The sequence below is a fragment of the Schistocerca gregaria genome, chromosome 2 (genome assembly GCF_023897955.1).
Source record: "Schistocerca gregaria isolate iqSchGreg1 chromosome 2, iqSchGreg1.2, whole genome shotgun sequence".
Lineage (NCBI taxonomy): Eukaryota > Metazoa > Arthropoda > Insecta > Orthoptera > Acrididae > Schistocerca > Schistocerca gregaria.
In genome coordinates, this window is record NC_064921.1 from 956512533 (window position 1) to 956527835 (window position 15303).

General features: G+C 41.7%; 1 protein-coding gene across 1 annotated transcript in view; it reads right to left on the bottom strand.

The window, feature by feature from the left end:
* Nucleotides 1-15303, bottom strand: part of LOC126335434 (ras-like protein family member 11B) — a 355291-nt gene that overhangs the window by 91516 nt on the left and 248472 nt on the right. Inside the window, exon 4 of the mRNA XM_049998715.1 lies at nt 14271-14347. Within this exon, the coding sequence (XP_049854672.1) occupies nt 14271-14347 (77 nt within the window). The remainder of the gene's footprint in view (nt 1-14270; nt 14348-15303) is intronic.

The window sequence follows — 15303 nt, forward strand, 5'->3', positions numbered from 1 at the left end:
CATCCAGCTACGCAATTGACAACTTTTAGACAATCTTTGGTGCATGTGCACATAGCGCAATACGTCTCCACAACGCACCCAAAACGCACTCGATAGGATTTACGGAAAACCGTTCGTTCGCGGAATGTCATCTCGTTCCAAGAGTTCCTCCGCCTGCGCTGTGCGATAGGATCGCGCTTTGTCATCCATGAAAATGAAGTCAGAGCCGAATGTACTCCTGAAAAGACGGACATGAGGAAGGAGTACAGTGTCACAATACCGTTGACTGGTGAATGTATTGTGTTCAAAGATTTGGAGGTCAGTACACCCATGTAAAATTGTGCCTTCCCACACCATAACACCTAGCCTACCAAAATGATCATGTTCGACAATGCTGGACGTATTCTCATACGGCGAGATGTGGGGACTCGTCATGCACCGAAGAATACTGTATAGGAAAATACGTGGTAAACTGGTATTCTGGAGGATATTGGTTCAGATCCCTGTCAAGCAGCCCATTGTTAGGTTCTTTGTGGATTCACTAAATCATTTACGGCTACTCCTGGAATGATTGGGTGAATAAGACACTCTGTTCATCTGGTTCACCTTAAATGACGCTCTCCCGGCCGTACGTTAGTTTCCGAGACCGACAAGGAATGTACCCATCGTTGAAAACAATGTGTGATCTGTTTCGGACACTTCTATGACGTCTTTCAGAGGTTCTGTAGATAGGTTGTCAATTCCTCCCTCAACGCAAATGATGTATTACAGTGGGTCGAGACTGCGGTGGCTACCACTCTCGCATACATCTCTCGAAATGAAGCCATGCTTGCTCTATGGGATCAACGTGCCGTGAAAATTAAAGCCTGGCATTTCATGCCATTTCATAGCGTTCTAATGACTAAAAATAAAGATTGGTCGCTGCTGAGAGGATTGGTAATCAGTTATTATTAACAGCTCCCCAATAATTGTAAAAACTCGCTGCTGTAACCATTAGACTGCGATTAGCCCAACAACAATGTTAGTTACATGTTGTACATGTCACTGCACACGATATGTGTTAATGCCATAGGTGTTAGTGTCAATATTAATTTAATTGTAATTTAAATATTATTTAATAGCGATCATTTACCTACGAGTTGACGTAAGAGAAGACAATATTTCGTTTGAATTCATCAGCGCAAAAGTATCTATAAATTTATAAATAAAAATTTTTCTATGAAGTAGGGATTTTCTATTTGTCAGGGATTAAATATCACAAGGGAATTCAACTCAGCAAAAGCAATAAAGGTGATCGTTTCTTCTAATGTTGCAATTACGTATGTCACTACATTTACCCAACTCTGATAGACGAGCACCACGCTTTTGTGCTATGAAGGCTTTGTTTATTAAGGATGTAGCAAACTAGTGTGAAATTATATATCAGAATACCGAATTAGCAAAGTATGTTAGCTTACCAATTTGCCTCTCCGAGGCTTACAATGACACGAAACGCAAAAAAAGCTGAATCAGGTTGTTCAGAAGCTCCAAAATGTTTTTTGACGTATTTAAGTTCTCTTCAATACGTATAATTAAAAAGTTTAACAAGTTTGTCTTGTATCTGCCCATACTTTAAATTTACCGCTAGTGTTACACTCTTTGCTGTGCAGAAATTAATATTCTGCGTTTACTTAAAATTAAGATACAGTACCATTTGTAGCAAACAAATCAAGAATCTGTCTAAACCTAATATATTGAATTTCCTTTACAGCTGTATTTTTACTGATTTACTGCAATACTTACAGGATATGTAAAAAGAACTAATTATGTCTGCGTGCATTAAATGAAAGATATTTAAACTATACGAGAAACAACAGATGTTCCAGTACCGAACCTTCTGGAGCTCCATAAATAATTTAGCCCAATCCAGGAAAATATCCCTTGTCTGCAGTTTATGAATAATCAGATGCCACTGTTGGCATTATTTTCGTTGAGTATGACATGAGACAGTTTTTTTATTATTTTACGCGTCTCGTTCCGTAGGACCAAATTGAGGAGAAAATTTCCATGGTCGTGGAAAATGTCAGTACATGAAATTATATCATACAAGTAATAACAGGTAAAATAAAATGTTTATAAACCCAAAAAAGACAAGCTGTAAGTTAATGTAAACGCAGTCAACAATATAACATAGGAATCAGCTTAATTTTTCAAGGAACTCCTCGACATAATAGAAGGAGTGACCCATGAGGAAATTCTTCAGTTTCGATTTGAAAGCGCGTGGATTACTCCTAAGATTTTTGAATTCTTCTGGTAGCTTATCGAGAATGGATGCAGCAGTATACTGCACGCCTTTCTCCACAACAGTCAAGGAAGATTAAAACTGTTTGCTGATCTGGAACTGTAACCTGTGACCTTAACTTCCCACTCGCAAGTGCTCTTCGGACAGGGGATTCAAGTTCCAGCTCGGCATGCAGTTTTAATCTGCTAGGAAGTTTCAAGCAGCGCACACTCCGTTGCACAGTAAAAATTCATTCTGGAAACAGTCCCACGGCCGTCCCTCTGACAGGGACGTTGAGACTGGTGGGCTCTTTTGATGCTATTCGAGAGTAGTAGTCTTCGTGCCGTTACTGTGTTTCACTCCCTCCCTTTTTTCGCCATCAGGCAACACAAAATGTCATCGCAATACAGGAACGACTTGCTTAGTTATACTCAACAGAAGTTAAGTCTCACAGTGTTTCGAAGTCCACGTTAAACTGTATGTCGCAATATAACTGGCTCTTGGCGAGATCCAACGGCTGATATTTCTGTCTTGACCCAACAGTGAAGCTGTACGTTGCGGAAGTATGTAATACATAGGTGCTTGTAAATTGTGTTCTTGTGGAGTGCTACATTGTGTCTGTGTTGAACAAATCACGATGGAAATGACGTACTACAGGGTGTTCAAAAAGTCTTTTCGCAGTGCCGTATAATTGTTAGCCGCGAGTGCCGTATGATTGTTCGCCTGCCTGGGTTACTCCCCCTCAAGTGGACTCTCCCAACATTCCACTGTTTCGTTTGTCTCAGCCAGCGTCAGTAGTATAGTTGGTGTTTGTCTTTACGTGTTGACGTGAACGTTTAAGTTCCTTTGTTCCTTTTTTCGTTTCTGACACTGTTAAAATACTAACCAAGTAAGAACGTGTGTTTTTAGAAGAACAAGTGTTCAATGCTGGCGGTAAATGCACAGTTTCAGTTCGTCAAACATTTAATCCTGTTTTCCCGGAGACAACACTCCCATATCGCGATACTGTGCGAGATTTGATTAACAAATTTCGAAGTACATGTTCGGTGACAGATGCACCGAGAAGTGGTCGTCCTAACACTTTTGCCAGAGGATAAACTACTCGATATTTCCGATGAAATGTCCATGAGTCCGAACAAGTCACTAAGAAAACTCGCGCAGGAAATCAATGTTAGTGTCGGAACGGCCCACATATCTGTAAGGAAAAAAAATTAGAACTCTTCCCATCAGACAGTCGTGCAAGAACAGGAAAACACTGATCATGGCAAGAGACTGCATTATTGTAGATGGTTCAAAAATTTCGTTCAACAAAAATGGAAGGGATATTCTTAACGAAATGTTTTTCACTGATGAGGTGTGGTTTCATTTATGCGGTTACATGAACTCGCAAAATTCTCGTATGTTTAGTACTGCAAGTCCATTGTGTATTCATGAGAAACCACTTTATTCTGTAAAAATAGGAGTTTAGATTGCAATTTCTAGGCGTCGGATTGTGAATCCCATATTTTTCAACGATACAATAAACGCATAACGATACTGCATTGGTATTCTGTACCCATTCATAGGAGAACTTGTGCTAGTGAAATACTGAACTGTTATTTTTAACAAGATGGTGCAACCGCGCGTACAGCTCGCGTTTCAATGTCACTGCTTGCTGACGTTTTTGGTGATCGCATAATCTCACAGGGACTTCGGCCTCCACGATCGCCTGACCTAACACCACCTGACTTTTTCTTCTGGGGTGCAGCGAAAGCAACTGTCTATAAAAACCGTCCAAAATCCATCGATGAATTGAAAACTGGAATATCCACTTTCACTGCTTCTGTTGCAGAAGAAATGTACAGCTTGTCTTTGGAAACATGATTAGACGAATTGAATTGTATATTCAACATTTAATGTGAAAATTTGTAAGTGAAAATGAATATTCAATAAATTAACAACTAGTATTTCACTGAGTTTGGTTTCGGTATATTCACTGCGGCATACGGCATGCGCGGCTAACAATCATACGGCACTGCAGAGAGACTTTTTGAACACCCCGTATGTGGTGTCTTTATCAACTCCGTCCTCATCAGACGATGTATCACTAGTGACAGTTTTATGTTCACAGTACATATCCCTTCCAAGCGGCTGCGGATTTAATGCAAGATAGTTGCGGGCTTTCAAGCAATCAGGAACCTGCTCTATTACCTGTCGTCCATTTGCCAGCGACTTCATGGCGACGAATGTTTCTTTCACTGCCAGAATTGGTGTGGCTTCCGTCCGGGACGTGGACCGCAGCGTTAAGCGATCCAACTACGGAGGCGGCTGGCGACATTTATCACTTGGAAAGACAGTGTTTGGCTCCACCCGACTCGGTATCTTACGTCAAATTACGAGTAGATGTGAACTAGGTCAACGTCCTCGTGTTGGCACGGCAGTCAACACTTGTAGACGGACGATGCCCTGAGCACCTTTCCCACACGAATTAACGTTCCAACGAAAACATTTCCTACCCTAACATACGGGCCGTAGAAAAGAAAACGGAATCATTGGAGGTAAGCATTCTCACATGCGCCTACGAGCAATGAACCGCTTAGTTAAGATAGTTCAAAGGAAATTTTAGGCTATAACTCTTTCCAATAAATAGATGTACAAAGTATCACAGAAAGAAATTTTTTTTCATGGGGTTGTAATTTCCTAGAATTAAAATGTTTTCAGATGAAAACAGTTCGTAATAAATATGGTTGTGATATTTTTATCTTCTAGCTATACTCATACCCGGAGCCAATTTGCAATACTCACCATTACACTTGTGCTTTCACTTCTTCTGTGGTCTGTGATTTTTTATGAACGACGCGTTCAAGCCCCTTTAGCGTATCTAGTATACAAATGTAGAATTAGATTCAGGTAGCCCCACAGAGACAAATCAAAAATAGATAAATTTAATTGGCGATGGGGACCAATGATCTTTACTGTAGCGGGAGAATAAAGGGTTTTTGGAACAAGTTATATTTGTGTGGGGGGGGGGGGGAGGGAGGGGTGTATATGGGTGGGTGGGTGAGTGGGTTGGGGGGGGGGGGGGGAGGGTTCAAACCTCTTGATGAGATTACAACACAGAAACGTGGTAAATTTCTGGTTTATTTCAGTTTTTCTCTAACAGGGCCGGAAAATATATTTCTTCTTCCTGAATGAGTCTTGTAAAAAGACCTTGAAGCTAAAAATTAGGGAGGCTTAACCTCACACGGTGGCCTACCAGCAAACGTTCTTCACCTGAACCATTTGCGACAGTAACTAGACAAGGGCTAAATGGCAAGAGTATGCAAAGTACCACCCGCCACACTCCAGACACGAAAGCGAGTAAGTATTGCGTTTTCGTCCATTTTTGAGCTAAGTTGAAAATTTCAGGTCTCTAGCTCACCTGGAAGTTAGTGCCTGCAAAATTTGTACCTAACGGACATACAGACAGTAAAGCCACCACATAAAACAGGGTTAAAAAGAAGGTCCAGACGGACGATTACATTAACAAATGGGGATATGAAACACCATCCGATTAAAATCTGAGACGGTATTTTAGTTCTGAATCGCCGATATTTTTCGGTACTTGTTTGGTATCGGTTTTATCAGGTTCCTTCATTTTTTTACTAGTAACTGAATAAAAATAAGCATATCAATTTGCTTTAGTACTATAATACTAACATTTTTAGTTTTTAAATGCAAAGTTTAATGGTTTTCCGTTGTTTTGTAATTTTTATTTATTGTAATAAATAAGAAAATTCATTAGTGCTATTTGAGTAACACCGTAAACAGTTGGAAACTAGCGACACACACATGCCATGAGAATCTCTACAACACTGCTGAGTCTATAATGTTGCTGTTGCCGTGTGGCAAGTAAATGGGATGAACTGTTATCATTCCACCATAGTGCGACAATGGAGAAGGCTCAAACGTCAGATATATTGGTACGGTATGCCCTAAGAAAAAAATCACAAAAATTAGCTGTTGGTCATATGTTCGACTCTGCTTGCTCGTCATCAATGGGCTCGTGAACAATTCCGACCGGTTCACCCTGCATCGTTACTGGTAACGAAAAATGGTGTCTTTACGCCAACGTGCGGAAAAGAAAGTAGTGTTTTAGCCCGAACAAAGCAGCAGTTCCCCATATTAAGGCTTGAGCGCATCCACAAAAGATAGTGTTATACAGATGGTAGAACAGCGACGATGTGGCATAACACGAATTGCTTCCTTAGGTGCAGCCATCACTGCTAACATTTATTGTCAACAAGCGAGGCGTCTTCAGACGCACTCCAAGAGCAACGACCAGGAAGAGAGCGTGAAGCGGTGCTACTTCACCATAACGCCTTTCCGCATTCTGCTAGACTAACAAGAAACACCATGCAGGAGTTTGGTTGGGAGGTCGTTCCGAACATAAGACACTTCATTCCCAGATGAAAATGCGCTCTGAACACAGCTCGACGAGTTCTTCACCTCAGAACCACGTGATTTATACAGTTGTGGAATCAAGAAGTTACACTAGCGTCGGTGGACTGTTGTAAATAGTGAAAGAGAATATACACTACTGGCCATTAAAATTGCTACAACTAGAAGAAATGCAGATGATAAACGGGTATTCATTGGACAAATATATTATGCTAGAACTGACATGTAATTACATTTTCACGCAGTTTGGGTGCATAGATCCTGAGAAATCAGTACCCAGAACAACCACCTCTGGCCCTAATAACGAGTGACGACCTTGATACGCCTGGGCATTGAGTCAAAGAGAGCTTGGATGGCGTGTACAGGTACAGCTGCCCATGCAGCTTCAACATGATACCACAGTTCATCAAGAGTAGTGTCTGGCGAATTGTGACGAGCCAGTTGCTCGGCCACCATTGACCAGACGTTTTCAATTGGTGAGAGATGTGGAGGATGCGCTGGCCACGGTAATAGTAGAACATTTTCTGTATCCAGAAAGGCCCGTACAGGACCTGCAACATAAGGTCGTGCATTATCCTGCTGAAATGTAGAGTTTCACAGTGATCGAATGAAGGGTAGTGCCGCGGGTTGTAACACATGTGAAATGTAACGTCCACTGTTCAAAGTGCCGTCAATGTGATCAAGAGGTGACCGAGACGTGTAACCAATGACACCCCATACCATCACGCTGGGTGATACGCCAGCATGGCGATGACGAATACACGCTTCCAATGTGCGTTCACCGCGATGTCGCCAAACACGGACGCGACCATCATGACGCTGTAAACAGAACCTGGAGTCATCTGAAAAAATGACGTTCTTTCATTCCGTGCACCTAGATTCGTCGTTGAGTACACCATCGCAGGCGCTCCTTTCTGTGATGCAGCGTCTAGGGTAGCCGCTGCTGTGGTCTCCGAGCTGATAGTCCATGCTGCTGCAAACGTCGTCGAACTGTTCGTGCAGATGGTTGTTGTCTTGCAAACGTCCCCATCTGTTGACTCAGGGATCGAGACGTGGCTGCACGATCCTTTACAGCCATGCGGATAAGATGCCTGTCATCTCGACTGCTAGTAACACGAGCCCGTTGGGATCGAGCACGGCATTCCGTATTACCCTCCTGAACCCACCGATTCCATATTCTGCTAACAGTCATTGGATCTCGACTAACGCGAGCAGCAATGTCGCGATACGATACACCGCAATCGCGATAGGCTACAATGCTACCTTTATCAAAGTCGGAAACGTGATGGTACGCATTTCTCCTCCTTACACGAGGAATCATAACGTTTCACCAGGCAACGCCGGTCAACTGCTGTTTGTGTATGAGAAAGCGGTTGAAACTTTCCTCATGTTAGCACGTTGTAGGTGTCGCCACCGGCGCCAACCTTGTGTAAATGCTCTGAAAAGCTGATCATTTTCCTATCACAGCGTCTTCTTCCTATCGGTTAATTTTCGCGTCTGTAGCACGTCAACTTCGTGGTGTAGCAATTTTAACGTACAGTAGTGTATTATTGATGACTAAAGTCTCTATTATGTGTATTTGTCGTGTTTATTAAACATATGAAAAAACGCTACGAACATGTGCACCACCTAGCAGAAGAGTGAGGAATGGAGAATGTGGAGCTTGCAGTGGGAAATATGCTCCTAGTATAGTACACCTGATATTGATGACAATGATGACGATTATGTAATGATGATGATTATTCCAGGAAACATAAGCACTCGGAGTGGCAGTTGGGGCGGCAGGAGCGGTGAAGGTGGAAAGGGGGGGGGGGGGGGGGGCAGGGAGAGGAATCGTTTACGATAGGATTTCACCCGGAACAAGTCCCGCCCCCTCACCCCCTGCTTCCCCGGTCTTTGTTCGGCGCCTGGACATCGTTTCAGTTGACCCACGTGGTTTACCGCGTTCGGTTGCACTTGGAGTGAATGTCAAATTAATATCTTGCTGGGTCTTAAATTTTGCCACATAGTTAAAAGACACGTTACAAGAAACGTGAGCAATTGATCTCAACTGTGCCAGTTACTTCCACAACAAACAAAAGAGAAAACAATTTAGCACTGAATTCTTTAAATACGAGAACTCGGTATTCAGATGAGTAGCCTATGAAGAAACATACTTCTACGTGAGAAAAAGCACTCAAAGCTAAAACAGGGAAAACCTACACTCAAAGAATAATTTGCTTCGAGAAAGAGGAACCACAGTACACTTAACACTTAAGATTCAGAACTCAGACAGTATATGTGAAACAAGCACCAATGTTCACTATACTTCTGGAGGGCATCAAAATTACTTTGTTCTCACTAGATCGATTCAAGCTGTTCTTGCGTGAAAATCAAATGCCTCTGAGCACTATGGGACTTAACATCGATGGTCATCAGTCCCCTAGAACTTAGAACTACTGAAACCTAACTAACCTAAGGACATCCCACAACATCCAGCCATCACGAGGCAGAGAAAATCCCGGAACCCGCCGGGAATCGAACCCGTGAACCCGGGCGTGGGAAGCGAGAACGCCTCCGCACGACCATGAGATACGGGCTTTTGCGTGCTATACACTGAATAGTTTCGCTGAAAAGTTTTTGGGGGTGGAAGAAAAACTAGCACAGCATGAAGGACGTTTTACAACCCTGAAACACTGCAGTATTTATTTCCTCCATAACTGCTGTGTGACAAACACACACATCTTCATTATTATTTAAAAAAATGGTTTGAATGACATTTACGAAATTATTAAATCTTTTCCAGAATGAGATTTTCACTCTGCAGCGGAGTGTGCGCTGATATGAAACTTACTGGCAGATTAAAACTGTGTGCCCGACCGAGACTCGAACTCGGGACCAGAAGTGCTAGTTCTGCATGTTTCGCAGGAGAGCTTCTGTAAAGTTTGGAAGGTAGGAGACGAGGTACTGGCAGAAGTAAAGCTGTGGGTACGGGGCGTGAGTCGTGCTTCGGTAGCTAAGTTGGTAGAGCACTTGCCCGCGTAAGGCAAAGGTCCCGAGTTCGAGTCTCGGTCGGGCACACAGTTTTAATCTGCCAGGAAGTTTCATTAAATCTTTTGGTTAAGACAGGACAAAGAATAACGACAGATTATTTTCCTGGGACGTTTGCAACAGCACATAGCACACTAATCACACAGAAACAGCCACAATTCTTTATAACCTCGTTTATGATGAGCAGGTATGGGATTGGAAGAATTTACAAGTTAAAATTCACACGTTACCCATGCAAATAGTAGCGAAATATGTCATATAAACAAATATCTTACTGCTTTCATTAGGCATCTCTGGTTTATGGCAGTCTTCTTTAATCTTCGTGAGCTACTATGAGGGCCTACATATACAAAACGACTTGGACTTATTTCTATATAACGTTGATTTTAGACAACAGAGTTATTCGACTGCATCCGTGGCTTTCCTACCGACGGGACAGCTACAAGACCAGTGTTTTCGCATCGTGTGTTTGCTCTGCTGTTTCCCTCAATAAACGTATTATAATAAGTGAATTAGTTACTGAAAATTTGTCCTTATCGCCCTTGAATAACATCACGTTATTTTTTGTTTTCTATTGCTGGCGACACTTTCAATTCTCTCTCTCTCTCTCTCTCTCTCTCTCTCTCTCTCTCTCTCTCTCTCTCTCTATATATATATATATATATATATATATATATGGTGAGACACCTAACATTACCGCTGGATATATTTCGTAAACTACATAAAATACTGACGAATCGATTCCACAGACCGAGCGTGAGTAGAGGTGCTAGTGTAATTGGTTAATAAAAACCATAAAAAATGCATGGAAGTATGTTTTTTAACACAAACCTATGTTTTTTTAAATGGAATACCGTTAGTTTTGTTAGCACATCTGAACATTTAAACAAATACGTAATCAGTGCCGTTTGTTGCATTCGGTGCTCTCCTATTCACACGATCGAACAGCGGAGGAGTGGTACTCAAGCGTCAACTTTAGGTTACAATATCTCCGGATGTAATTAATATTTTACAATGCAACAAACGTCACTGATTACGTATTTGTTTATATGTTCAGATGTGCTAAGAAAACTAACGGGGTTCCATTAAAAAAAAAACGTACGTTTGTGTTAAAAAACATACTTCCATGCATTTTTTATGATTTATATTAACCAATTACACTAGCCCCTCTCCTCACATTCGGTCTGTGGAATCGATTCGTCAGTATTTGATGTGGTTTACGAAATATATCCAGCGGTAACGTTAGGTGACTCACCCTATATATATATATATATATATATATATATATATATATATATATATATATATATATAAAATCTTTAATAATGTACATTCATATTATATTAATATCCAGAAAAACTTAAATTTCTTATCATTTCTGAATTTAATCACAATCTAATATGTGTTGGACTGTGACGATAACAACTTTGATGTAGCTTCCAGTTTGCGGAACTGGCGGCTGTCTAGGGCAGGGCTTTGCACTATGGATAGACATGGAAGGGGGTGAATGGGCGGGACCTGTTCCGGGTGAAATCCTAGCGCTAAGGGCACGTGGTCAGGGCGGGATGAGATCCGGGTCGAGAGCGCCTGCAGACCCGGCAGACGAACCCGTACCCAGCCGCCCACCTCACACCGGCGAGGCGACATCAAAGCTGGCTGCGCTGCGACCCAATTAGCACACCCAGCTGCTCTAGCACCCAGCAATTTGCTTTCCCTCTCCCCACGTCGCCCCACGCGCCAGACGATGTTGAGAGTGTTCACCTTAAGCTCTCAAGGACAGATGGCCTTGTTTATATCTGCCCTAATCCTCACGTCCCTTTTAATGGCCAGGCAACGAGGATCATCATGCCCCAGTAAATTTTACCCTGTACTTAAAGTCTAGGTTTTTTTGTTTTTAATTTTAGTGCTAATTGGATGGTAAATGAGCGCTCATGAAGGCGCGCTTACACTGAATTCGAAGTATGTTTGCCAACAATATTAGCTACTACACGACCAACGACGTTTGCCGCATGTTGAGAAAAATAATACTATCATTCGCAGATTTGTTGATACTGATCGAAGGAAACACTGTTTCAGACGTGCTATAGCTAAACACCAAGGTATCGCAATAGTGTTTGTGGTCTGACACACAGCGAGTAACGTTAATATTAGGACAGTACGAGATTTTTGCTTCTTAGCATCATACCTTTATTCCTAACAAAACAAACAAAAGTCGTAACCAAGCACTATATTTAATTATATCTGCCAGCCGGTGTGGCCGAAAGGTTCTAGGCGCTTCAGTCTGGAACCGCGCGACCTCTACGACCGCTGGTTCGAATCCTGTTTTGGGCCTGTATGTGTGTGATGTCCTTAGGTTAATTAGGTATAAGTATTTCTAAGTTCTAGGGGACTGATGGGCTCAGATGTTAAGTCCCATAGTGCTCAGAGCCATTTGAACCATTTTGAGGCCGTGTTAATATCGCTGACAGCGCTCTGCGCAAGAGATTCTGTGGTTGGACGGACTAGCAGTTAGCGACTTGATAGGGAAGTGTATGGACATGATAACCTTAATAGATGTATGGTTGATAAAAGTATGGATAGTGGAATTATTGACAGCTAAATAAGTTTTGTAACTGGATGTTACATGATTAAGGTAAAATTTTCTAAATACATTCTTTGCTCTAAAATAAAATTTTTCTTTTGCTACCAAATGCCTCCTAGTAGTTAGAGTCTATAGTAGTTAAAATATTTTTATTTTCCTGGCCGTTGTTGTTAGTTGCTGTAATTGTTTGTAATTCGTGTTATGAAGATTTTCTGTGAGGTCAGTGACTTCCGAAAAAGAATGGGGTTTCCATATCGGGATTTGTGGTTAAATGAGTTAACAGAGTTGGAGTTAGTTTCATATTTCTTTAATGTCATGTCTTTTGGATTTGTATTATTGTTAGGACTTCTTGTAATTCAGGGCTATTCTTTTGTGTTAATTAATGGAAGTCATGCTGTCGATGTTAGCAGTCAGACTGCGTTGAGCTTGTATATTGTGGGTAATAAATGAATAGGTTAAGTTTGCGTTGTCTTTGTCAAGGAAAATTCTATTGGTCAGTGTTTGATAAAAAAATTCAAGAGTTAGTTTAAAAATTCTTATGGCTACCATTGGTGGGCCATCGCCATAGGCTAATATTACGGCACTGATGCAGAAGAAGGGGCGTAATTGTCTACACTCTTGTGGATACTAGTGGAGTCCCATCGTCATTGGATAGAAAGTCACTGTTCCACACTAACGCTGGAGCAGAGCTACTAGTTTAAATTCCTCCTACTGCTATTGGTTGGCCGTCACCATTGGCTGGATGCGAAACAGACACAGCAAGAGAGAGGGAATGTTGACCCAAAATATTGTTGTCCGCCGAGGTAACTTGCAGCGCGTTGTTTACGTCGCTCGCACATCGCGGCCGCATATTCACTTCTTTGGTGGCGGGGAGTCACGATGCCGGAAGCCTATAGCCGTCCTCTCTATTGAAATTAGATGCATTCTGGGAAATTTCAACCGCTTTTCGGAATTTTGTTCTATTAATGTTTGTTTCCTTCCCCAGCAGACGTACGTTATTAAAATAGATGTTAGAGCCACAGTTCTCATGATGTTCTGCTACTGCCGATTTTACACTTTGTTTTAACGGCGTGTGCCGTTCGTGTTCCTTAATGCTTTCTTTAACAGCTCTTCCGGTTTCGCCTACATACACATGTCACCGAAAATCGGATGCACCTGATTGCCTCCACAATGCAGGCGTCTATCAAGAGATGGCTCAGAATTTAAACTAATCACTGCCAGATGAATTTAAAGAGTAACCAAGTCTAGAAATTATCTGTTATTAGTAAATAAACGCCCATTACAATCGAAAACGATGGAGATTATTGCTCGCTGTCTCGATATCAAGGTCATCCGTGATGGAATACTTGTTCAGCTGCACGAATAATATGTAAGATATCGGTCGAAACTTTGTAAGAAGGGAAGTCACATGTTCTCACGAGCTATTTCCGAAAACCGAGATCTTCAGTATCGTTTCCCTTATTTTTACACTTTCAAAAAGTGAGCGATTTCAAGAATAACATATCCGAAAGGTGGGTTTGAATTAAGTAATGATCCCTTCATATTTATTACATTAGCTACGTGTGTTCTCTTAATTGTTGTGAAGCACTTACTATGGGTTAGCGTTCTGTGCTGAGGTACTAAGGTGTTGATGTTTAGAAGACACACGAAAGGTCTGCAAACAGAAATCTGGCAGGAGTGTTCAAATGGTTCAAATGGCTCTCAGTACTATGCGACTTAACTTCTGAGGTCATCAGTCGCCTAGAACTTAGAACTATTTAAACCTAACTAACCTAAGGACATCAGACACGTCCAAGCCCGAGGCAGGATTCGAACCTGCGAACGTAGCGGGCGCTCGGTTCCAGACTGTAGCGCCTAGAACCGCATGGCCACTCCGGCCGGAGGCAGGGGTGTTGAAAGGAGACGTATGGTGATGGAAACCGAAGCCCACGATAGGTTGTAGAGAGGCATGATAAATTTTAACTAAGCTACAAGTCGTGATTTCTGTTCATAAAAACTTACCGTTTCTCCCGTAATGTCCACTACTTCCACATCAAACAGGATGTTGTTAATCACGATGCTCTGACGGTAGAGGAGATCTGCAAGAGGAAGGTAAAATTTGCATCAGACAAACAAAAAAAAAAACCACACGAGAAGGGAAAACGGAAAGGCGAATATAGTTGGTTTGTATAGATGAAACGGAATACACCGACAAAATTTCACAGGTTTTTCAGGGATAGTTTCTAATATTTTGCTAAAGGGAAACCGCGGTCTGCGGTGACTCGTTACAGAGTAATAATTTAATTATGATTAATTCGTTTCGTCACCCCATTTATCTTTATTCTGTGAAAATACCTTGAAGAAGGCTTGTAATATTCAAACAACAAAACGTTCAACACATAAAAGAGAGCAATGCAAAAACTTAGCCTGAAAAAAGAGTCCCGAGACAGAACCGAGCAGTACTGAATGACAAATTGAAGCCACACAGGAAAGTGAGCTTTACTGTTGAAAACAGCAGGTACCGTGAGTGAATGGAACAAATTTGTTTCCGAATAAGACATGCAGTGCACACAGCCAACTTATGCAATTTTGTGGAGATATTTTCAGTGCGATACATAGAAGAATATGTTAGAAATGAAACGAAGAGCGATTGCTCTGTAACGAACCACCGATAACAGCTGGTCGCTATTGCCAATATTGTCTATCGTATTCTGGTTCACAGTGTAAACATACGCGATATCATGATTGAGATGGAAACATGATTAAATGGCACGGCGTAGTTAACAACAGCCTTTAGTTCAACAGGCAGTGAATGTACGAGTGCGTGATGTAATGTCTCCGAATTTTTTTAAATAAACCAAATGTTATTAACATGCTATTCCTTAACCCTTCATTTCTACATATTTATTTCGCAACACAGTCCCAACGAGGGACCAGTTTGTTGATACCTTCATGGAGAATGTTTCGACTCTGTTAACAGAGCCACAACCCACGGCTGCTTGCACCACTTCATCTTTATCAAAGTTAAGTCCTCGAAGATGTTCTTTAAGTTTTG